Below are 26,593 nucleotides of genomic sequence, written 5' to 3'. Positions count from 1 at the left end.
ACTTGCTGTTTGCTGTGAATTACAATGGCTCTTTTAGTGCATTGTCTGGCATCCTGGATTGGTCTGGGTCTGATAAAAGCACACATCCCGGGGGGGGGGGGCGGGGGAGTCAGGGGAGTCAGGGCTCATTGTCATGTATTAGCTGTAGAACTACTACAGTTATCCAAGGAACGGGTGGAGCAATCAAATTAACCATAACTGATTTCATGATCCAAGGACAATTCCCTCTTGCACCACTTTTCTGTTCTGCCTCTGCTGTGTGGCAATGTTTCCTAGATGGTCTATGAACTGATGTGTGTTTGTGTCATTGCTCTGTCGCTTAGCATCCAGCCAGGTCGCTTCAGTCATTGTTTGAAAGTGTATGAAAACAATATTGTGACCTGTGAGGTGGTCAAAATTTACTGCAAATGACTTGAAATTAGTGTTATTGAGGTTAATAATAATGAAGTGAAAAAAAAGAGCAAAATTATGTGATTTTGGCAAAAAAAAGAAAGAGATTTTAGAAAAAAATAGGGATCCAAAACCAAAACCAAAACACGCAAGGGCGGTTTTGCCAAAACCAAAACACGAAGTTAATCCAGATCCAAAACCAAAACCAGAACACGGGTGTCAGTGAACATCTCTAATTAGGATTGACTTAAGCTAGGTACACACTACAGTTTTTTCGTCCAATAATTGGACAAATCAGCTGACATCCGACTGTTTGATCAGATATCGTGTAGTGTGTATACTTAAACAATAATCTAAAGTCGCCCCAAAGTGGCGATCATCGTGTCGTTTGGTTGCTCGTACTTTTTAATTTTTGCCGACCAATCACCTTCCAATACTGCAGTGTGTATGAATTCACCCGACTATCGGCCAATAATGTATCTCAGAGTGACAGGTCTCAGTCTGCCTGCTGCTGATCTTGTCATGATCCACGGTCTCTGTGAACTGTCTGCGGCTGTTTTTCCTTAGAGAAGAGACTGATATGGATGGTACGGGCTGCTCCCCCCTCTCTCACCCCCTGCACATGTAGTCTTAACCCTCTGTTTGCTGGCTGGAACGGATAAGATTAGTGCAGCATGAGAAGATAAGAGCAGTGTCCATCCGTTCCTGGGGTTAAACTTCAGCTGCCGGAGATAAAGCTGTCACACAGAATTTACGGCCTGTTTGCAGCTACTTAACACAGTGCTGTGTCAAGATAGGCTGTCCAATACAATTGCCGGGCTCCGCTGAATATCTCTCAATGAATTAAGACCTAAGCTGTCACTTGCCTTTTATGGACTACCTTGCAGCCGATAATTTTGACAGATGAAGAGCAGAGATCTGATGATAATCGTGTATAGTGTGTACACGTCAATCGGTATTCTGATCTGGATTTTTTTAATTTATTCTGTCGTTGGTATATCATTAATCGTTTACTTCTCTGTAATGTGTACCCAGCTTTACTTAGTGTGTACTAATATACAGTAATCATTAGTAATAAATAGACATTTCCTTTCATTAGTCTCATTTCCTCTAGACCAGGTCTGAACAAGATGTGGCTCTCTAGGGGATGTGAAACTACAAGTTCCAGCTTTCCCTTCCAGCTACTGGCTGGAAAAGCATGCTGGGGCTTGTTGCTTCACAACAGCTGGAGAGCCATAGCTTGTTAAGGCCTGCTCTAGACCAATGAAAAATTATTATTGACTGGTTGTTTTAAAATATGTGATAGTAAATAGAAAGCTTTATAGCCCTCATGTTAATGTAAATGGTAGCCAGATAGCTAATGCATTTGTCTGTTTATTTACTGCAGTTTTATTGCATTATGCCACTGTTTTCTTTTTAATGCACTTAGGTTGCATACCACTAATATAGAATCCTTATCAATAGATTAAGGGGCACATTTATCATTTATCGGGAAAAATGAGAAATACTTATCAATCCTTATCGCATGGATAAGGATTGATGTATTTCTCAAATTTATGAAAAACGGATCACAGAAACAGCAGTTCCGAAAAACTGCTGTTTCTGTGACGAAAAAAATCACACTTACCCCCCTCTCCGGGACGCGCTGTCTCAGGATCTCTTCCAGGTATTCTTCGTTCCTCTTCTTCTTTCAATTGCGCATGTGCAGTTCGAAGATCCCCGCTCTGTCGTTGCAGAGAGAGAGCTGTGAGTGACAGGGAGGGATCATGTGATCCCTCCACACATGCGCTGTCCAGCTCTGCTCTTCGGAACAGAGTTGACAGCATTGGATTTTTTCAATTTTGATAAAGTACGCCAGCTTCAGCATGACAAGTTCCCGAAAAAAAATGTTTTTCGGGACTTGTTAGATGGTGACTGCTCGCAAAAACGATCAGGAGTGCAAAGCAGCAGATATCCATGATATCTGCTGCGATGCACCTTTAATAAATTTGCGGAGGGCACATCGGGACCTGATTTCCACGGTAAGTGCACGATAGTGCACTACCATGATTTCTTAAATATGCCTCTAAGAATCTCAGTGACTTGTTATTTGCCAGTGTTACATTTTCTGAATCTTCTTTCCCTTATCTCACAAGTTTGTATGTTTTACAAAGTCCATTGCTACCGCTTTGTTTGTCTGTAATGCCCACTCTTATTTTAATACTATATTTGTTCCCAATTGTATAATTGTATTATTATAATAATAAAAATATGACAAAGAGACTTTAAGGATGATTTAAACTTAAGGTAAATTTTGCTCAGGTGCAGAATTTGCAGACAGGCAAACTATGTTTCACCGCGAGGGGTACAAATACTGCATGATCTTGCATGCTGCACACATACTGACAAGCCCTATTTTTACACTGCATATTAGAGTTGGACTAGACCACGTCCCCTCACAACTCTAAACCAGGTTGAGCAGTTTACATATCCTTCCCTATAGCATTAACAGAGCTTTCCAGGTGCATAGGCTTTGAGGCTCATAAGATTAGAAAGTCAAACTTTTTTTTCTGAACCCTGTAAATACTTTTTCGCATCCAGTAAAGTACGTATATTTGGTTTCTCTTAAATTAAGGCAACTAGTTGGTTGATATTTTTAGATTATTCTTGTAGGGTACCTACTTGTGTAACAGAAAATTTGGACAAAAAAGTAGAAAACTGTAACATTTTTTCCCAATGTAATCCAGATGAAGTGTATACCTTGTCCAATGTGCTATAAAATATATAAAATCTCTAAAAAAAAATATATACAAAGTGTTCTTGGATAGAATAAGTAAAATGGATTTTATTGGTAGAACAGCCTCTTGTGCAAATTGGTTTGGTCACAATGATGTGCAGCCTTCTTGATACATTTTCAATAAATATAAATTAATACAATAATGAAGAATTACCATTCATTGATCTCATATATTTACAGACTTGGACAAAGAAGAAGCAGAGAGCACCAGTAAGCAGCATGTGTTAAATGCTTTGACGAAGAACCCTACATTAACCAAAGAGGTTTGGAAACTCTTGGAACAGGAAATGGTGAAAAGATTAGAGTCCTTGGGAGTGAAACCGGTAAATTTGTGTACTTTTCTCAAATTCCTGGCGGTGCATACTACATTAGTGACTGTCCCAATGCAAAGATGAGAACAATGGTTTCATAGTTTAGCAGTTTCGCAAACACAGATTGATTTGTATTCTGTTGATGTGTGTGATTCAGTAATTGTTAAGAGCACAGATGAATTGTAAATTATGACAGTATCAATGTAATTTGCCAGGATGTACATGAAATCTCGAATGACCACTTCAATATAGTTATGGATGTAGTGGAGTCTCGCAGAGAAGAGCAGGAGAAATACATGCCAGAAATTATGAAACTCAGGAAAATTCTTATAAGACAGGTGATACTAACGGCAGAGGAACATGCATCTGCTGATGGTAAGATGTCTAAGTGTCACTGCATGTAATATACACTTATATTTAATCTATATCTAGTGTAATCATAGGATTAACTGTTTATTTTATTACTGTGACTATTTGGCCTAGCAGTTGTTAAAATCAACGCATGGTTCTTTTGTGAATTTCTATATTCCTTTTAATTATACTACTATTGTTTACATGTTAAGAATGTAGGGCCTGATTCATTAAGGATCTTAAATGAAGAGGTATCTTATTTCAGTCTCCTGGACAAAACCATGTTACAATGTAAGGGGGTGCAAACTCGTTTTCTGTTTTGCACATAAGTTAAATACTGACTGTTTTTTCATGTAGCACACAAATGTCAACTTTAAATTTCAGTGTACAAATAAGCTATCAAGTATTTGTGTGCTACATGAAAAAACAGTCAGTATTTAACTTATGTGCAAAACAGAAAACTAGTTTGCACCCCTTGCATTGTAACATGGTTTTGTCCAGGAGACTGAAATAAGATACCTCTTCATTTAAGATCCTTAATGAATCAGGCCTGTAATTTTGATTATACTATAAGTTTTACTACATGCGGTAGCTGTAGAAAATAATGTTTAATCATCAATGCTAATTATTTTTTTAGTTAGTTGTATAGAAGATGATATTGTTCAATTCTGTATCATTAATTTTTTGTAAAGCGAGGTGCATTTTCAGGTGTCTGAACAATGTACCAAGAAACAAAAATCAACCACGTATAAATATGAATATACTACATTTTATGACACGTATTCATCAATAGCAAAAACACTTCTGTGACTTTAAATGAGAATATAGACTTTTCAATTTACATCTTTTGTACAGAAAACATGCATGCTAGCTTTTCCCACACCAGGACAGTTATATAGTATATATACTTTCATGGAACTGAAGCTCACCTGCTTTTATTTTTATTTAGTGGGGAAATTTTCCAAATACTACACTATACTATACAGTGGCAAGAAAAGTATGTGAACCCATTTGGAAGTACCTGGATTTCTGCATAAGTTTGACATAAAATGTGATCAGATGTTCATCTAAGTCACAAGAATAGTCACAGTCTGCTTAAGCTAATAACAGACACGTTCCAGTACTTTTCTTGTCCATGTTGTATATATATATTTAACATTCAGAGTATAGGTTTGAAAAAGTATGTGAACTCCCATGCTAATGATTTTTAAAACAGCTAATTGGCGTCAGGAGTTAGCTAACCTGGGGGTAAATGTATCAAGGTGCGATTTTGCAAATCCAGCGATTTTCTCAGGAGAGTTGAAACTCGCAGATGTATGAACCTTAGAATTCATGTAAAATCGCCAGAGTTGTGTTTCTGTCAAAATCGCTATTTCCAAAATCGATAGGGATCAAACTCCAGACTGTTTGCCACTTTAGCAATACAAGTCTCATATGTATGAAGCTGCGATTTAGCAAACTCTCCTGAGTTTCCTTTAAAACACGCCAGATACAACACACTGCATTCTAGCAGCGTGTTCAGTAAACACATCTCTGTTACACTATCCTGCTATAGAGCCGGAGATCCTGGCAGCTGTCAAAAGTGATAAAAATTAATAACAGTAAAAAGAAAAAAGTGTGGGGTCCGCCCTCTATTCACTATTAACCCTACTGCTGCCAGCCTACTGCTGGTTATGTGAAAATCGAGGAAAAAGTTTGCGTGGGGTCCCCCCGATTTTCACATAACCAGCACTAGGCAAACCAGCCAGGGTTGGTGGCACTATAGCAGGGGGGGATACGCGGCAGGGGTCCCCCTGCCATAATGACAACCAACCCCAGGCTGTTCAACACTGGACTGGATTCCCTAGGGAGTGGGGTCTGCCCAAAAAATGTGCGGGCCCCCCCTCTAGTGCCAACATGCCCTGACACCCACGGCTGGCTGGGATCTGTAGTTCCACAAAAGTAATTGTTAAATAAACCACCACACCCTCATTACAACCACATACATTTAATAAAAATAATAAAACCTCAATAAAGACACGAAACACCCTCATTTATACCACATATTTTTATTAAAAATAATAAATCTCCATATACTCACCACTGATGCTTTCATCTGTTGTCAGCAGCTTTTAAACCTAAAATGGCTGTAAACCAAGTCACAAATAAATTTGTATCCAATAGTCCGGCTTGAACAAGTCCAAAATAAATTTGTAATTCCCAAACCCCGGCTTGAAATGTCCACAAATTATTTGTATCCAAAAGTCCTGCTTGAAATGTCTTCTCTTCTTCTTGGGCAAAAAGCCCCACTTGTTGATTGAAGTCTTCAGTTCTTCTTGGCCAGGAGGTTGCTTGGCGTCTTCTTCTCTCCAGTCAGAAGGGCCCCAGATTTGTAATATCCACTCTGGAACATGCTTTCTTGAAAAAAATAAAAAAAGATGAGAGCCGCCTCAAACAGCTTGTACAGTGTAGAAGCTCCGATACGCAATGAACTTAGTTCATGCGCTAGGTCTATTTATAGTATTAGGGGATTTTCCCACACTGTTACCGCTCTACCTAGGAGTGGCTGCCTGCAAAGATGACAGCAATGATTACTGAGGAGCCCCACCAATTGCAACGGATGTTCAAATTTAAATATTTGGGGATCTGGATTACAAATTCAGTAACAGTCTATATACCAATTATCATAGGGCCAAGATTTCTAATTGGAAGAGACTTCCTCTATTTGTATCTGGTAGAGTAAATCTAATTAAAATGGTCCTTCAACCCAAATTCATATATCCATTACACCATTCCCCTACCTATATTCCGAAACGACTCTTCTCCTAAATTAACAGGTGTCTATCCTCTCTGGTCTGAGGGGAGAGGCGGGCAAGAATTAAACTGACCTCTCTATGTCATTACCGTACAAATGGTGGCCTAGCCCTTCCAGACTTTAGGGCTTATTACTTTGCTACACAAATGGCGCATCTGCAAAAGTGGTTGGGAGACTCCTCTACAGCTGACCTGTTAAATCTCCTGAGAAGATGGACAGGATGTGATAGAACACCCATGCAAGCATTGTTGGCTACCTGAGCCACGAGAAAAGTCCCACCATTACTTAGACAGGCCTTGCTGATATGGAATGCAATAAGGGGGCATTAGAGAAACTGTGGGAATAGATGCTGACACTTCATTATGGGCTAATTCTAATCCTCCTAAACAATGTAAAGTAAAACAATTCCCTCAATGGCAAACTGCAGGGATGACCTCCCTTGGACAGATATACCATAATGGCAGTGTGAAATCATTTGCTCAGTTACAATTGGACTTCCCTCTACCAAATTGCCTATTCTATACTTAAATTCAGCTCAGACATGCCTTGGTGACACAATTTGGCAGCACTCCCCTCGTCTTCGGACCAGATCCTCTCCGCTCACTGCTTAGGTGGGCTCCACCAAAACCATTTCTAAACTCTATGCTATAATCTTCTATCTCCTTACCACTGATAAGTTAGAGTGCGTACTCCAAGAATGGAAGACATATTTGGGTCCTGTAACTGACGAGGATTAGAGTTATATGTTAGATAGCGCTAGTGAGGCTACCTCTTGTACCCGATACAGACAAGTTCAACTGTATAACCTACATAGAGTAAATTACTCTCCGCGCAGGTTGCATCAAATGGGGGCCAGATCGGATGCTAATTGCTCAAAATGCGGAGATACTGATGATACCTTCTGGTACTTACTCTGGAGTTGCCCTATCATCGGGAGCTTTTGGTCGCGAGTAGTGAAGGGTTAGAAAATACAGGTATCAAGATCCCATTGCTGTTCCCCAAAAACATATATCTTTGGCTTGGGAGTGAATCTTATGATGGAAAAAAGCGCTACCAGACATGTTCTCAATCTCCTTACCTTGGCCAAAGTAATTATTGCTAGAACATGGATGGCCCAAGAGAGACCTCAATATAGCTGGGTGGCCCTGGTCAATGAGGCTATAGGGCATGAAAGATTCACGTTTCATTCACAAAATACCATGCCAAAATACTTGGTCCAGATGGACAAATTCAAAATATGTGATGCAATCTCTGACTGCCGACTTTGATCCAGGTTAAGCACTCCCACCACCACCACACCCCCCCTCATCTTCTCTTCTCTCCATTACTAAATACATACTCATATACATGTTCTATAAGACTAAGCCATACTGAGACACTTGACTCATTGTCATTCATGCTCTTCGACATCTCTCCTCCAAAGCTGAAGACATCCAGGATAGATATGCATATACCTCTTAACACATCACATTACAAATCTACTTTGATATTAATACAAGGTTTAATATCTAGAATTAATCTACTTATTACTCATTAAATGTGAGGTAAAATGGTGACAGCAAGAGCACAGCGCAGAATGCTGAAAAGGTTAAGAATAGTCCTATTGTGTCAGCTAAAGACTTACAGAAATCGTTGTAATTTGCAAACATATCTGTTCACAAGTCTACAATACATGAAACACTGAACAAGAATGGTGTTCATTGGAGGACACCATGGAAGAAACCACTGCTGTCCAAAAAATATTGCTGCGCATCTGAAGTTTGCTAAGGAGCATCCGTGTTTGGGGCTGATTTGCTGTCTCAAGGCCTGGATCACTTTCTCTAATTGATGGAACAAAGAATTCCAAAGTTTATTAAGACACTTTGCAGGAGAATGTAAGGCTAGCTGTCTGCCAATTAAAACTCAACATAAGTTGGGTGCAACAGGACAACAATCGAAAACACAGAAGTAATTCAACAACTGAATGGCTTCATCATAAGAAAATTAGCCTTCTGGACTGGCCCAGTCAGAGTCCTGACCTCAACCCAATGCTGTGGCATGACTTGAAGAAAGCGGTTCACACTAAACATCCCATCAATATTGCTGAATTAAAACAGTTTTTAAAGGAGGAATGGTTCAAAATTCCTCCTGACCATGGGGCAGGTGTGATCCGCAGCTACAGGAAATGTTTGGTTGAGTTTATTGTTGCGAAATTAGGGTCAATCACTTATTAAATCCAAGTGTTCACATACTTTTCCACCCTGCTCTGTAAATGTTTACATAGTGCGTTCAATAGACACATTAATACATATATTTGTTTGCGTATTATTAGTTTAAGCAGACTGTGTTTGTCTGTTTTTGTGACTTGGATGAAGATCAGAACACATTGTTTGACCAATTTATGCAGAAATCCAGGTAATTCCAAAGGGTCATATACTTTTTCATCCTACTGTATATAGCATTATTTTTGTGGTGGATGCTAGGATGTTGCTGTTTTTTGCTTGTTTGTTGTACGTAGTAGTTTAGCAAAAAGAGGATGATGAACAAAGAGGATCATGGTGTCCCTCACTCAAAAGCATTAGGATCCATTTTTTATTGTAACCCACTGGTTATGAGCTCTTGATGTAGCTTACTTATTTATTTTTATTTAATTATTTTTCTGTTTTCCACAGGCAAATCTTACACTTTTGGAAGAACAACCTCTGATTCACTCCGTAGACATACAAAGTTCAAAACTTCAGCGTGAAAATCTTCACAAGAAAAATTACATGCTAAACCAAAATGCCCAATCCCAAAGTAAGGCACCAGTAATTAAACATGTATTTTTGTAGAACTATGCGATTCTTTTGGTCTCTGATAAATCCTCCTAACGCGTGTGAAGAAGGTTTTGCTTTATGAAAGATGTAAACCTTTTATTACATACATGGGAAAATGTAGGAAAATGTTATTGAATTGATATTTCATCAAAAATACGTTTGCCCTAACAAATCTCTAATTTAATATTGAATTATAGTAGTTTATATTAGTTACAGATGGACTGCATCTGTTTTAGACAAATGTGCTCCGGTAAAGGTGTGATGTAAATGCGCCCTCTTTGCCCACTCACATATTCTTTTATGTGATTGTAACGTGGCTAAAGGTACTTGGCAAAATCAGTGTTCCCTGTAAAATGGTAAAAATATATAGTTTATTGTTGATGTGAGTGCAGATGAGCTGTTGTTTGACTGGATCAGAGATCCTACAATTAATTTGTATTTCCTTCTCTAGAGTTAAGTTGGTTTCCTCAAATGAACGGGTGGGGTAGATTATTGCGATGTTGAGATTTCCGACAATAGTTATATCGATACTAAAATGGTGATCACTATAATCTGGATATGCATGACATACAGACTTACCAAAAAGTGACATTCAACATTTCCGATAGATCTGCTCTAAGTGCCGACAGGAGAAAATGCAGTAACTGTGATTGTGATCACTTAAAATGGCGACCGCCTGATTGCCGGTATTAAGGGGGCAATGCGAGGACGTGCTGGCTGTATAATGTAAAACCCTTAGTAAAGAAACATAAAATAAAAATTGTGGGGGTGCTTGCTGTAAACACTATTCCCTTGGCAACGCTAGGGTTTTTATTTGATGGGTTGTTTATTTTTTACTAAGGGTTCTACATTATACAGCTGCCGGGTCCTCGCATTGCCCCCTTAAAACCGGTAATCTGGGGTATGGTAGGATTTATCGGCGTTGACTATGCCGACACAGTTTAGAATGACTAAAAAATACCGAAGACCGTCAAAGCAACATGCTGAAAATATGGATTTACCATATCACAAACTGTCACTGTTTCCGGCAGGGTTATTTAGCTCCAGACATAAAATGCGACAAATATCTACAGGAAGAAATGACATCACTTGCAATGACCCTAGTGAAAACTGCTCTTTAAAGCGGCAATGGTCGGACCCACTGCCTGGATTACATAATAGAGATGGTGGATCCGGTCATTGCCGCTTTAATAGCAGCGCTTTCACTAGGGCCATTAAAAGTGATGTCAGTCTTACTGTAGATATTTAAGTCGTATTTTAGGTCTGGAGCTAAATAAACCTGGCGGAAACAGTGCCTGTCTGTGATCTGGTGAGTCTATATGTTCAGCTTGTTGCTCTGACAAGCATCTGTATTTTTTAGTTGTTGTAAAGTTTGTCGACATAGTCAGTGCCGATAAAATGACTACCAGCGGGCAATCTGACGGCCGAAATTTTAAGTGATGACAATCACGATGACTGCATTTTCTCCTGTCAGCATTTATAGCAGGTCTGTCGGAAATGTCTGACACTTTTTTTGGCAAGTCTGTATTTCTCCTTCCTACCTGTTATTCCTAGCGATTTCAGGAAGCAGCAACAGAGGCATAATAAACCAAATGTCTTTATTCAGGCAAAATACATAAACAAGGATTCAGTTCGTGGGATATGCAGATTTCCAGGTAGCAGTATAAACAGGTATAACTCAAATGAGCAGGTGTGATCAATGGCAGGAAAGTCCACAGAGCAACAGGTTCCAAGTAATGACAGATACAGTTAAATAGAAGGGACCAGTATAATGAGTTACCCAAGTCCAGGAGGCACGAGGCTGTCCAGGGAAGCAGACAAACTGAATCCAGTGACCAAGCAGAGATCATGGTAAGAAGAATCCAATAGCCAGGCAAAGGTCAGGGTCACAAGCGAATAAGCATAGTCCAGTAATCAAGCCGAGGTCAGTGCAACAGGCAAACAAGCAGGGTCCAGGAATCAGCCAGAGGGTCACAACAGGAGGTCAAACAGCAGCTAAGCAAAACTGGAACAGGGATTAACAGGAGACAAGCAGCAGCCAGGTAAAAACGATGAACTGCACAGAGCACAGACTGAGGCAGGTATTAGAAGCTGTGAGACAGGTGCAGTTCTAATCAGAAAGGAAGATTAACTCCTAAAGGCATGGTGGAAAGTTCAGAGGTAGAACAGCAACACCTCTGGTGGATTTTAGGTACTGCTGCCACGTACAAAATATGTACTAAGAAACGCATCTGCTGTGCCAGATTGAGCAAGCACTTGGGTAGCTTCAAAACCCAGTCTTGTGCTTCGAGAAAATGGATGGAGATCTGGATACAAAATAAGAGAAGCTGACGGAGCCTTCAGAAGGCTCTGTCAGCTTCGCTTATCTTGTATCCAGATCTCCATCCAGTTTCTTGAAGTGCAAGGCTGGGTTCTGAACTTACCCAAGTGCTTTCTCAATCTACAGGCTCTGTCAGCTTCTCTTATCTTGTATCTAGATCTCCATCCAGTTTCTTGAAGCGCAAGGCTGGGTTCTAAACCTACCCAAGTACTCGCTCAATCTGGCACAACAGATGCATTTCCCTAGGCCTCAGCTTCTATACTGTGACTCAAAGGATCTTTCTACCGGAGGACAGGGTCCTCTCACTTCAGCGCAAGACCAGGATACTCTTGGCGAGGAGGGAGGTTTTCTCTTCTCAACTGCATAAAGCTTCTGGGTACCATGGGGTCAGTGTTTGAGGCTGTACCATTTGCACTCACGACCCCTCCAAAGGAAGATTCCACAGAAGTGGTCCAGTTCCCATGTTCATTTAGACAGGCAGATCATCAGTCTGTCCAGACCCGCTCGTCTATCCCTCGCGTGGTGGTTAAACAGAGACAATCTGGAGACAGGTCACTCATTTCGCACCTGGCCCTAGACCCTAGTTACAACAGACGCAAGTCTACTAGGATGGGGGGGGATCATAGGATACTTATGATTCCAGGTCCTGTGGTCCCCCAAGGAATCTCTTCTCCCAATAAATGTCCTGGAGCTCAGAGCGGTGTACAGGGTTTTGATTCAGGCCCAGGTGTTCCTGACCGGGAAGCCTCTAAAAATTCAGTCAGACAATGCCAAGGTCGTGGTGCATCTGAATCATAAGGGAGGAACATGCAGCTCAAGGGCAATGCGAGAGACGGCCAGGATTATGACCTGGGCGGAGCTCCATGTTCCAATAATATCAGCCATTTTTGCCCCCAGAGTGAAAAACTAGGAGGCAGACTTTATCAGCAGACAGATGGTTCACCCAGGAAACTGTCTCTCCACAGAGAGGTTTTTGCCCTCCTGGTGGAGCATTGGAGGCCCAAATAGTCAGTATGGACTCCCAGTAAATTATTATTAACTTTTATTATTTACCCTTATTTATGTAACACCTATATATTACATAGCACTTTACAAAGCATATGTAATCATTCATCAGTACCACCTATAATATATAGTCTAGATAGAAGTATTGTCCATCCCTTCTAGTGCATTAGACATTTTCCCACAAAATAAACCAGACATATTATTACAAATATACCACATAGTCTGGGGTGGTAGACAGAATAAATTGAAGAGTGACAAAGAGAACAGCACTAAAATGTGTGTTCAAATGTATAAATATATGTATATGGCAAAATGTATATTGACTACAAAGAATTGCTTTATTTTAAAATATATATTTATTAAAAAAACCAAATATTGCTAAACAAAGATGATATAGATATAAAAATATTGATGGGATATAGAGAATCATACAGCTAATCTAAAAGCAAAAGGGAAGCTACTCCTATTTAAGCAGTGTACAATAAAAAACACACCCTTATTGTATATGTATATGTAAAGAGATTGACTACATTAGAAATTAAAAAGTCGCAGCTGTGTCCAGAGGCAAAGCTGAAAATAAAAGTACTTAGGAGCAATGATACCAAGGTAGATTACACTTTTATGAATGCCAAATCAGTATAGTTTCCTAGGTCCAAAATAGTTGTGCAAACAAATAGGTAAGAAACAATACTCATCAGGACAAATAGTGAGGCAAGCTTACTTATAAATGAAGAGCAGCTAAATGTAGTTGCTTCCCAAACAGCAGATCAAATTTACAAAAGCTACATACGTTCAATTGATGTAGTCTTGCCTGCTCTTCCTCACCATCTGGCACATTTCGTACTAAGATTACTTTCTCAAGGAGTTGGTATATTGCAATATCCTCTATATTTATGTCCTCCTGATGACCTCTCCCAATCCATAATTTACTCATTAATTGGTAATTGTTGTTACAGCTCAAAATTATGTAATACTACATCTATAATATATGCAAAAACACATCCACTTCCATATAAAAACAAAATAGAATATAAAAGTAAATTATTCTATATTCTAATTAATAGATCAAAAGAATCATCATTTGGGCAATGAATAATTAGATGGAACACACCGACGTTCCCGGCTCTAGGGTAATCATACTATACAATTGAACAAATTGCTACTATTATCATAACAAGGAGTATAACCAAACAGCTATTAGTGGCAATTTGTTTAAAAAAAAAAAAAAACATTACTCCAACATCCCTATGTGTGGGACACTACTATATTGAGGTTGTGATGAGGGTGCTGGAGTTGGGCACTCAAGAGTTAATTATCTGAAGACAGATGCTCCTCCGCTCTCTCAGCCCATGTGTACCTCCGTTTTTACTTCAGCGCCCAAGGAGTTGGGCAAATGTTAGTGAGCCTATTTTAAAAACAATTTATTTTATTATTTATTTTGTACAGTAGTTTTAAGAACAGGCAGTGCTGCACTCCTGCCCTCACACTCCCATGCAGGAGTGTGTATTGTCAGAGTGGAGGAGGTGGTGCAGAACAGGCAATCCGCCTCTCTCAGTTATGAATACGCTGCTTTCACAGCGTGTCACAAGGGATACTCAATGCAGCTGTCAGATTGACCTAGTGAGTCCCCTCAGAATTGTAAAACTAAAACGGCCACCGCAACTGGCAGAAGATGCCATTCTAACCCCCGCTCCCAGGGGAGTTCTGGCCAAAGCTAAAATAAGTGACCCCAGTCTGGCAAGCCAGTGCTTTACGGGCCACGTGACCATCCTGGCCAGGGGCTGAGGTCTCTAGGTGTAAGGGAGCCACTGGGGACCTTTTGGCAGAAGGCTGAGAACTTTTTCACTGGATCTCTGAGTGGAGGATCCCCCCCGCCCACCAAACCCCCATGCCTTCGGGCTAAGTACCTCTAATTTCTTTGTATTTAATACTTGTATTTGTTATTCCATATAAAAATAATAATAAATACTATACTTGCACCTAAGTTCTTTGTGTGGAAGATTGTACAGTCTATTGTTACTGTCTTAATTCGGAGGTATTTTTTTTAGGGAATATACCAGAAATATTTTTTCAAGCTCTGATTCATTCGCTAGTTTAACCCCACTTTAACCCTTCTAACATAGCTGAAAAAGGGACATGTTGGAAGGCTAAGCCTGGAGGATTGAAATCTATTTCCTATATCACCTGTTCCAGGTATCAGACAAAATTACCCAGTGAAGAGAAGGCTCTGGATGCCTGGTGTGGGTACTGCGAGGCAGAGGACCGTGATTCCCGCCCGTCAAGGAGGTATGCAACTGATTTGACGGAACCGGCTTGAGCAAGATCCCTGGCTGTCCATTGGGGAGTGGACAGGGCTGGCTGTGCCTTCTAGAGGTCAGATTTGCTACTCCTTTGCCACACAAGGAGCTGATTTCCTCCTGAGGGAATCTGTCTCTCTGGTGGGAACAGGCTCCACAACTATGGTTCAGAAAGTGCCAGCTGGGACAAAGACATTGGAGCAGTCTGTTTTAGGGATGATTAAAGTTTCTTCTTCTTTAGAAAAGCTTATTGATGCTACTAGGACTCAAAGACCAAGAAATCGCCAGTTGTTTTTTCAAGCTCACAGAGGTGATTTTTCGGATTCTGAATTATCTTCTCAGGAAAAAGGAGCACTCCTGGGTGACTCTGACCAGGAGGATCAGGTGGTATCTGAAGACAAATCTTTTGGAGGCCAGGGCATTGACAAACTGGTCATGGCAGTACATCAGGCTCTGGATCTGCTTGAGATAGACAATTCTCAGTCTACTAAATCAACATTGTTTAAAATAAAGAAGAAAATAATTATTGCTTTTCCTTCATCTTCCCACGTATCTGAGCTACTAGGGGACGCCTGGGTTAAGCCAGATAAAAAATTTGTGATTCCTCACAAATTTCCGGTGGCATATCCTTTGCCACGGAGGAAATGTCTAGGTGGGAGCAGCCACCTAAAGTAGATATGTCAGTTGCTCACCTTACCTACCTGTTCCGGGTGCAGCTTCACATTTAGGAATGGCAAGCCTGGAAGTGGGAAAATATTTTACAATACATCTATATGGCTGCTGATGCAGCCCTCAGACCCTTCTTGGCATCTGCATGGTTTTCCAAAGCCATGGAAAAATGGTCAGATTAACTTTTGGAAGGACTGCAGTCTGACCAAGTCCCAACTAAGAATTGCTCCAGTTGGTGGAGCATCTCAGAGAAGCGTCCGAATAGCTCTGTGATGCAGCTCTGGACGCAGCATCTCCCAACTCTAGCATGTCTGCGTGGTGGCTAAGCAGGCTCTTTGGTTCAGTTCATGAAATACGAATATTGAGTCCAAGACGTCATTATAGGCCCTGCCATACGATGGCTCATTTTTTTCAGGCCCTTCGCTGGACAGAATGATCTCTCAGGCTCCGGGAGGAAAGAACTCCTTTCTCTTGGTCAACCCTCCGAAATCAAAGGGACGGAGGCTCCATTCTTTTTGGGTGTCCTTTCCAGTACGTGTGAGTCAGCAGAGAGGAAGACAGAGCTGGGCGGCCAAATGCCCAGCTTCTAAACCCTCTGACAAGCAGACAACATGACAGGCCTTTCTCCATCCCAGTTCTGACTGGGGTAGGAGCCCGTCCTTTGTTGTTCATGGACGTATGGATAACCTCCTCCTCAGCCCAGTGGGTAACCGGTATCATAGAGAGAGGAGACATACTGGATCTTCAGGGGCATCAAGCATAGAGATTTTTTCCAACGGCCTTACAAAGGAAAAGGAAATGCAATTTGATCCCAGGAAAGTTTTCTCCTCTCTTCTTTCTTCATTATCATCCCCGTCCCAGAGCAAGAAAGGACGCGGGGCTTTTATTCAAATCTGTTTCTGGTACAGATACCAGACAATTTGTTTCAACTCGTCTTGAATCTAAAGTCCTTGAACACCAGTCTTCGAGTGAACAGGTTCAAGATGGAGTCACTCAGATCAGTCATTCAGGGCATGGAGGCCAACAAATTTCTGGCTTCCATAGACATCAGGGATGCGTATCTTCATACTTCGATCTGGGAATGGCACCTCAGTCTACTCAGATTCACAATCCCGTACTCTCATTTTCTGTTCATAGCCATTCCATTGGTCTGGTGACAGCATCTCGTGTTTTCACGAAGATCATGGTGGTAATGGCAGCACTATTGAGATCTCAGGGCATTACCATTGTGCCATACCTAGACGATTTTCTCATAAAGACAGAGTGAGCCCACTTGTGGAAAATTCACCTCCAGAGAACAACTCCAGATTTGGAATTGCATGGGTAGAATTTGCATTTTCAAAAAACCTGTCTGGTTCCAAGCCACAGGATGATAATTTTGGGCCCCAGCCTCAACACCACAGAACAGAAGATCTTTCTTCCGGTGGACAAAATCAGGTCCCTTCAGGCATTAGTGAGGCAAGTACTGGCCCTCAAACGGCCATCAATTCTGCTATGCATTAAGTTTATGAGGAAAATGGTGTCCACTTTCGTGACGGAACATTATGCCATGTTTCACTCTCAGATTTTTAAACTGAATGTCTTGAGGATGTGGTCGAGATCCGACTACACTTAAATTTCCTGCTCATTTTACTGTCACCAGAGACGTGTCTGTCTCTCAAATGGTCGTTGAGAACAGACAATTTAATAAGAGGTCGCCCATTCACCATCCTCAACTGACGGACGCCAGTCTCCTGGGATGGGGTGCGGTAACATTGCATCTTTGCTTGCAGGGTCTGTGGTCCAAGGACGAAGTCAGGCTACCCATCAATGTTCTCAGCTCAGAGCGGTGATAAATACCCTATTGAGAGCCCATTTTTACAGCGCAAGCCTGTCCAGATTACGTTGGACAACGACACGGCGGTGGCGTGCATAAACCATCACGGCGGAACCAAGAGCTCCCTTGCGATGAGAGAATCCTTCCATAGCCTGTCTTAGGCGGAATGGTTTCTGACAGCAATTCTGGCAGTGTACATTCCAGGAGTGGGAAATTGACTTTCTAAGCAGCCACTCCATTCTACTGGGAGAGTTGCTTCTATATCCAGAAGTATTCTGTATGTGTTAGGAACTCCCAAGCCAGTACAATGAAACTCGGGGTCTACTCCGAAGGCCCGGTGTTCGCTGGAGCCCCTAGTGGTGGGGACAGACTGGGCCGCGGGCCGATAGAGGGTCAAGTAACGTATACTGACTTAAGGAGAACCCAGGAGTGGAGTGATTGGCAGACAGTAGCGGGCAGGAAAATCAAGGTCAGAGGTCACAAGCACAGGTTTGAAATCCAGGGACAAGCGAAAGGTCAGGAGCACTAGCGGAGGAGTAGAATCCGGTTTCCAGGCAAATGGTCAGGGTCAGAAGCGTTGGTTCAGTGGTCCAAAAACAAGCAAAGGTCATACACGGGAAGTCAAACAAAGGTAATAATCACCAATCACAGGGAGAACAAGCAGGCAGCAAAACTGAGAACAGGACGCTATAACCGGCAGTGAGGCTCAGTCCTCACTGCCCTAAATACCACTGCTAGCCAATCAGAGCCTAGCTCTGAAACAAGTCACAGCCCCTGCCTGATTAATTCCTACAGATTGTGCTAGACTGTGCATGTGCCCAGCTGTTTATTGCACCCAGAGCGCCTGGGCAAAGTTCTCGGCGTCCGGTCGTTGCCCTGGCAACGGTAGGGCCGGATTTCTGGAAGTGACGTCCCGGTCGCCATAGCGACAGCCGGGACATCAGAAGAAACAGGAACTGAGTTGCGGCGGTGCCCGCGGCCGCCGCGGCTTGTGACAGTATGCTAACAAAAAGATGGGAACAACCAGAAGTGGAAATTATGGCTTCCCGACACAACAACAAAGTGCCCAAGTTCTGTGCCAGAACTAAGGACCCTTTGGCATTTCTAGTAGATACTATGTGTCACGAACGCCCTGCCTGTCCACAGCAATTTGAACAGCTGGCCGTGACTGACGTCACTTTAGTCACTTAGCAATGAATACACCTTTTCTGCCACCACAAAGGATTTACTATGGTGTCCTTAAGTTCACCAAAACCACTTGTTAATGTTTCACACTTAAATCACATACACATGTAGCATGAGCCTCCCTGGGCTTTGTAAATTCACAAAGAATCATGGGGAACACACTAGATTAAATTTATTTAATCTGAAAAATGGTTCAAAGGCTTAGTTACAAAAATTAATAACAAGACACACAATATGTATGCACAAATAAGTTTCAGAAAATAAAATAGGAAATAAATTCAGAGTCACTACTTACTAGTTAAGACCTGGGGATAAATGTATCAAGGTCCGATTTTGCAAATCCAGCGATTTTCTCGGGAGAGTTGAAACTCGCAGATGTATGAAGCTGAGATTTCATGTAAAATTTGTTGTGTTTCTGTCAAAATCGCTTTTTTCAAAATCGATAGAGATCAAACTCCTGACTGTTCGTCACTCCAGCTATACAAGTCTCAAATGTATGAAGCTGCGATTAAACTCAGGAGAGTTTGCTTTCAAACACACTAGATCGGCGGTTCCCAAACTGTGCGCCGCGGCTCCCAGGGGTGCCGTGGCGCTGTCTCAGGGGTGCCGCAGGCCATCCATAAAAAAAACAAACAGAAACACTTACCAATCTGCGCAGCGCCGGGACCCAGCATCCTCCTCTCTCAGTGAGAGGATGCTGGGTCCCGGCGCCGCGCGGATTGGTAAGTGTTTCTGTTTGGTTTTTTTATGGCTGGCGCGCGGCAGAGGAGAGTGACATCAAGGGGACAGAGGAGAGTGACAGCAAGGGGACAGAGGAAAGTGACAGCAAGAGGACAGAGGAGAGTGACAGCAGGGGGACAGAGGAGAGTGACAGCAAGGGGACAGAGGAGAGTGACAGCAGGGGGACAGAGGAGAGTGACAGCAAGGGGACAAAGGAGAGTGACAGCAGGGGGACAGAGGAGAGTGACAGCAAGGGGACAGAGGAGAGTGACAGCAGGGGGACAGAGGAGAGTGACAGCAAGGGGACAGAGGAGAGTGACAGCAGGGGGACAGAGGAGAGTGACAGCAGCGGGACAAAGGAGAGTGACAGCAAGGGGACAGAGGAGAGTGACAGCAGGGGGACAGAGGAGAGTGACAGCAAGGGGACAGAGGAGAGTGACAGCAAGGGGACAGAGGAGAGTGACAGCAGTGGGACAGAGGAGAGTGACAGCAGGGGGACAGAGGAGAGTGACAGCAAGGGGACAGAGGAGAGTGCCAGCAGGGGGACAGAGGAGAGTGACAGCAAGGGGACAGAGGAGAGTGACAGCAGGGGGACAGAGGAGAGTGACAGCGTGACACGAGGGGGACAGAGGAGAGTGACAGCGTGACAGGAGGGGGACAGAGGGCAGAGGAGCTGGGACAGAGTGACAGAGGGCAGAGGAGGGGGACAGCGTGGCAGAGGAGCTGGGACAGCGTGACAGAGGGCAGAGAAGGGGGACAGCGTGACAAGAGGGGGGACAGCGTGACAGAGGGCAGAGGAGGGGGAACAGTGTGAGAGAGGGCAGAGGGGGCAGCATGAGAGAGGGCAGAGTGTCTGGATGCAGTGGGGGCAGAGTGTCTGGATGCAGAGGGAGCATTTTTGCATACAACTAAATAAGCATTTCTGTCCTGACCTAAATACTTATTACAATTTTTCGACCCAACTACTTCTAAAACAGGACTGCTCGGTAATTATTTTGGAGGGGTGCCTTAAAAAAATTATGGAGACTCTAAGGGTGCCGTGAACTGCAAAAGTTTGGGAACTACTGCACTAGATACAACACGCTGCTTGCTGAGTTCCGGCAGCTGTCAAAACAATAAAAAATAGATCAAAGTTTAAAAAAAAAAGTGATGGGTCCCCCCTCTATTTAGTCTTAACCCTAGTGCTGCCAGACTACTACTGGTTCTGTGAAAATCGGGGGAAAAATTTGCGCGGGGTCCCCCTGATTTTCAAGGAACCAGCAACAAGAAAACCAGCCGGGATTGGAGGCACAATAGCAGGGGGACACGCCGCAGGAGTCCCCCTGCCATAATGACTATCCAACCCCAGGCAGCTCAGCACTGGGCTGGGTTCCCTAGGGAGTGGGGTCCGCCGAAAAAAACGAACGGGCCGCCCCACAGGGACACCCAGCCCAGTGCTGATAGCACTAGGGCTCTTCCTACACCCCTGGGCGGTGGGTGTAGGGTAATAACAGCAATATAAGTGTTAAAAAAACAAACATACGCCATTTTGTTTTGTGGAACAAGTTCCAGCCAGCCAGGTTGCCCTAAATAGTGTGGGCATGCTGCTACTTGTATAACTGCAAGCACCAGCATACCCACGGCAGCCAGGGCATGTTGGCACTTGAAAAACCACAAGTGCCAACATGCCCTGACACCTACGGCTGGCTGGGACCTGTAGTTCCACAAACCATAATGTTAACAAAATCACAACACCCTCATTACAACCACTAACATTTATTAAAAATAATAAACCCACAATATACTCACCAATTAATTTTCTTCACAAAAGTCCAAAATAAATTTGTATACAAAGTCCACGCTTGACTATGTCCAAAATAAATTTGTAATTCCAAAAGTCCTGCTTGTAATGTCTTCTGTTCTTCTGCCCAGGGGGGGCCCATTGTTGATTGCAGTCTTCTGTTCTTCAGCCAGGGGAGCCCCATATTTGTAACATCCCCGAATCTTGTTGCTTGATTGAAGGAAAATAAAAAAAGTGCAGGACCGCCGCAAACAGCTCTACTAGCTAGAATCTCCGATAAGCACAGAGCTTAGCACATTGCGCTAGGTCTATTGATAGTATTAGGGGATTTTCCCACGCTAATGGTAAAATCACCTAATACTATAAATTTATTTTGGACTTTGATGACAGTCACTTTTGGCCTAGTGCTGGTTTCTTGAAAATCGGGGGGAGGGGGACCCCACGCAAATTTTTCCCCCGATTATCACGGAACCAGCAGTAGGCTGTCAGCACTAGGGTAAAGACTGAATAGAGGGGGGACCCCACGCTTTTTTTTTTACACTTTGATCTATTTTTTACTGTTTTGACACTGTTACACTGCCTGTCATACAACTGCCGGAGCACCGGCAACTGTATGACAGGCAGTGTAACAGTGATGTGTTTATAGAACTCGCTGCTACAACACAGGAGAGTTAGCTAACACGGGAGTGTTTACATCGCAGCAAAATGCCAGAGATGACCAGCGATTTTGAAGATCAGGTTAAAAATCTCAGCTTGATACATTTGAGAAATTTTCACCTGCGATTTGCCGTGATTTTAACACGCTGAAAAAATCGGTCCTTGATACATTTACCCCCTGGTGTGTGAGGGAACACAACTGAGGAAAATGAGACATTTCAATCTTGATAGACCCCCTCATGAAAATGCACATGTTATTGTCGAAGTCAGAAGATTTTAAACCTTTTCCCACATAGCTCTCACCCCCCACCTTCGGAGTTTAGCTGTCAATAAGGACAGATTGATCTCCCAAATGTCACATGGCTTTCGAAGTGAGCTAGGGATGTCCTGAGAGAGGGAATGTTCACAGGACCTTGAATTCTCACCTCTGCTCGTTCTGCTTAAGTGGTTTACAACTTTGGGACTTCAAACTCCTCCAAGATCCTATCTCTCCTTGGACTGGCTATTGAGATTACATTACAAGGTTACATACAATATACATTGTCATACATGAATTCAGCAGAGAATAACAATCAGTCATTAGATATACTACATAATTGTCACACTATGACTGTCTTTTTGAACTTCAGATTGATTTATGTCCCCCAATTCCGATGCTTCCCCAAGTCCACAAGAAGGCCAAGGGGGAGGGAGCTCCTGTCATCCTTATGGCTCTAGATTGGTTACGGACAGCCTGGTATACAGATGTCCTAAAGATGGCATCAGGTCCAGGATGGTGACTTCCTCTGCGGGAAGATCTTATATCACAAGGTCCATTCCACCACCAGAACCTTCGTTGTCTAGCTTTAACTGTTGAAGCCAGGATCTTGAGAGAAAAGGGATCGTCTGAGAGTGCTATTCAGACTATGCTCATAGCCAGAAAGTTAGTGTCATTATGTAACTATCATAGTGTTTGGAAGACTTATGCGATTTGGTGTGAACGAAAAAGTTCCCATACTTCTTCCTTTAGACTTCATGGCTTCTTTCTTTTCTCCAGGAAGCACTGTGAAATTAGCGTACACACCCTATCCATCGAAATTACAATATGCATTTTTGGTGAGACCATATTTTAGTAGGCTACACCCTTTAGTCAGTTAAAAATCGGACTATGGACAGGTATGTGTTAGAAAGCAAGAGCAGGAGACACTAGGAAGAGATAATCGCCACAGAAACTAGACCTTGAGAGGTAGCTGCTCTAGCCCACAACTATCTACTTGATCTCCCTGTAGCCTCTGACCAGTCTACAGAGTCTTAGTTGTTATAAGGCCCAGCTCCGCCTTTCATACAGAGGATATTGGAGAGATGTTGGGAAAGTTCAGGAAGACTGACCTGCCAGGGCCAGGTTCTGTGAAGCAGTAAGTGTCTGTATAGCTCTATGATAAGTAGCATATGCAGGTTTCAGTGTAAATGTTCTAGACCATAAGCCATAGCTAATCTCCAGCTGTTGTGGGATTATAATTACCAGCATGCCCTGCCAGTTTCTTGCCAACAACTCTTGTTGAGCAGGAGAGCCACATGATGGCATCCTCTGCTATATACACACACACATTTGTTTTGTTAAATTACCCTATTTCCTTTTCAGTTTCATCCAATCTGGGGAACACTGCTACCATGGGGTTGTATAAGGGCGCATTGAGTTGGCACTTAAATAGTTAAGTAAACTTAATGTGATTGTTGACAGAAGCAATTCCCCTCTGCAACCCCTGTAGCTCCTCAGTTCCCAAAGAGTTGGGCTGTTTTCAGTACTGCTCTGCAGTACTTGCTGTTAGTTAGATTAGATTTTATTTATTTTTTTATCATTGTTTATTTTTACTTAGGACGGGATAAGTGCTGTAAGGCTGTCACTGATTTCTCCTGACAGGCCCGCGCTGCCTCAGGCATAGAGCGTTGTGCCTTGATCAGTGAGCGGCCATAACAGGGAGATACCAAGTCCCTCGCTAAGGCGTAGGGGGTAGCTTGGATCTCGCTGGCCAGAAAAGTGAGAGAGCAAACTGTGCAGGGAGTGAGAGCAGAGAGGCTCCCCACACAACTTGGTATCCCCAGGTCGGGAATTTTTCGGCCCTAAATGACAGATGCACAGTTTACTGCTCACATCACAAAAGAAGGGGATATCAACTATTAAATTACAGCGGCTGGCTCCTTCCGTCTTCATTCTCATACAGGCTTTGGGTCCTCAGCAGCTAAGCACCCCACTGGAGAATAACTAGTTAATGAGGTTCTTTGTTGTAATAGAGAGAAAACTGTATATATATATATATATATATATATATATATTGTGGCAAGAGCCCGCTACTGCAGAAGCACACGCGTACAACTTCTTCCTTTTTATGGTTCTTTATTGTCAGGATGGTAATAATGTTTTGACACAGTATACTTGCACAGCAATTATGGAGCCCCTTAACGCTTACTATACATAGTCCAGCTCTCTGTCCAGATCAGCCAGCTAGCCCAGCGTTTATCTCCCTGAACAATGAAACAAGCAGGGTTTTATGCCTGACACTCCTCCCATAGGCCTAGCTTGATGGACAGGTGACACACCCACCTTCTCTTTAAAAGAAAACGCCCATCCCTGGCTCTGTTTAGACTATCAGACCCACCCTGTCTGTTTGCTGAGAGGAAGCAGCTTTTAAATCATGTAAGTAAACCAATTTTAAACTACACATATGTTTTTACCTGGTTTAATCTCCACCTAGGTACATAACTGTGCCAATGTTTTACTCTACTTCCCTGCTTTCTCTGCATATTGCCAGCTAAATGCCTCCTTTTGTTACAATATATATATATATATATATATATATATATATATATATATATATATAACTACAGTTTAGAGATTTGTTATAGAAGGTTCTAAAGTAAATAAAGACAGCATTTTACATGATTTATATGCTCAGTTAAATTATTCTCAAACATTCATTTTATTATCCAAAGATTAATTTCCATACTGTTTTGAGGCTTAAGCCAGGATCAAAACAAAAGTGATTATACTATCTATTATCTCTGTGGTGTGACTGTATATGGCCTGTCTGTTTTCCTTTTCAATAATAACACATCATTTTCACTGGACAGATACAAGTACTATTACACACATATTGTGGTTAAAAACTGAGGAGAGCATGTTCTTTTCATATAGGACTGCTCCTCCGTCGCAAATTGGTATGTTCCTTGGAGCCAGTTCAGTAGAAGTGACAGTTGGACACAGTAGAAGAACCTTCTGAGCAGTTTTAGCTTATAGCAGGGTCGTCTTTTCCACTGGGCACCATGGAAAACTGCCCGTGGGCCCCACGGACAAGGAGGCCCCATGGGCAGGGCTCTTTCTTAATTAGAATAATTAATCCTGCAAAAAAAACCCTTACCTTTTGTGGTTACGCGATCAGGTCAGGTGGCGATTTGGCTCCCTCCCCGTTCCTCTCCTCCGTGCTGCGCTCGCACTGTATGTTGGGCGTGACATCATCGCGTCCGACCTTTTTTATTGAGGAACGCGGCACAGAGGAGCCACAACGCAAGAAGCAATGGAGAAGCAAGTGAAATGGTAGGCTCCGGGGGTTGGTTTGTGTGGACTATGATATAGATTGGGCAGGTGTGTATGAGGCCCCCTCCCTCAGATAGGGGAACTAGTATAGGCGACTGCATTGGAATAGTCAGTGGCAGCGCTATTTCAGTTGCTCGCCCATCCTGCAGAGATACCCGCTTTGGATGGGATTATCACTCTGGTTCAAAATGTATCAGTGCAGCCTTCTATGACTGTTGCCGTTACGACATCTTCAAAGGTTGCAGGGGAAGATTCTTCTGTCCTCCCAGCTCCTCTTGGTTCCCAGGATCAAATCCAGGCAGAAGTTTCTAGGTCTACTTCATTGGAACAGGACTTCAAAAAATTAAATACATTTCTAGAGTTCATGGGATCTCGGATTTGCCGTAAAAGGCATAGGTCTGCTCATCCTCTCTTAGTGGTCTCTGATTCAGAGGCCCAGTAGGAAAGAGACAGAAGAGGGGTGTAGTCTGCTTCCCTTTTTCTGAAGAGCTGAGGAATCTCAGTGAGTCAGCATGGAAACAGCCAGACAGAAAATTCATTGTACCACGTAGGTTTCTTAGCCTCTTTTCACTTCAGCTGGATGAGATGGCCTAATGAGAACAGGTACTATTACAGGTTACACCTTTAACACGCTAGGCATGCCATACCACTCTTTCTGTACCCAGCTCGGCTACTCGTAAAAACAGTACTGATAGTAAAATGGAAAGTTCTTTGGAGACTATGTTTTCTTCCACTTTGGTGGCTAGAGAGATAGAGACCTGGGCAGTTCAGCTTGCTGATGATCTACAGGAATCTGACTTGCTTCCTCTGGCTTTACTTCTGAAAGAAGCCTCAGGATATCTATTTGAGGCAGCTCGGAATGCAGTCTCAGTGTCTTCTTCCATCTCCGCATCAGTAGTTGCAGATGGAAGAATTTTGTGGTTATATTCATGGAACTCCTTGGAATTTCTCCCTTATGCCAGCTCGGTTCTTTTAGTTGCAGATTTATATGACATCATAAGTCAGGTTACAGTAGGATAAAGTTTCTTCCTCCCTGTTTAATGTCCAGAAGCCACAAGGATTTTGTTTTGGTACCTTTCTTCTACCCTCTCAAGTTGGCTCTTTAATCCGCGGGCAGTCTTACAGAGGTAAGTCTATCATGTCCAGGGACCAGTCA

The 26,593-nt window shown here is 42.7% G+C and overlaps 1 protein-coding gene across 1 annotated transcript in view; it reads left to right on the top strand.

Moving 5' to 3' along the window:
- The window catches only part of LOC142140578 (cilium assembly protein DZIP1-like), a 79,970-nt gene extending 70,526 nt beyond the window's left edge, over positions 1 to 9,444 (top strand). The window contains exons 12-14 of the mRNA XM_075198285.1: positions 3,347 to 3,489; positions 3,693 to 3,852; positions 9,274 to 9,444. Of these exons, the coding sequence (XP_075054386.1) occupies positions 3,347 to 3,489; positions 3,693 to 3,852; positions 9,274 to 9,347 (377 nt within the window). The 3' untranslated portion in view covers positions 9,348 to 9,444. The remainder of the gene's footprint in view (positions 1 to 3,346; positions 3,490 to 3,692; positions 3,853 to 9,273) is intronic.
- The last annotated feature ends 17,149 nt before the right edge of the window (positions 9,445 to 26,593 follow it).

This window comes from Mixophyes fleayi, chromosome 2 (genome assembly GCF_038048845.1).
Source record: "Mixophyes fleayi isolate aMixFle1 chromosome 2, aMixFle1.hap1, whole genome shotgun sequence".
NCBI lineage: Eukaryota > Metazoa > Chordata > Amphibia > Anura > Limnodynastidae > Mixophyes > Mixophyes fleayi.
The sequence above is the reverse complement of the archived record's forward strand: the minus strand, read 5'-3'. Positions and strand labels throughout refer to the sequence as shown.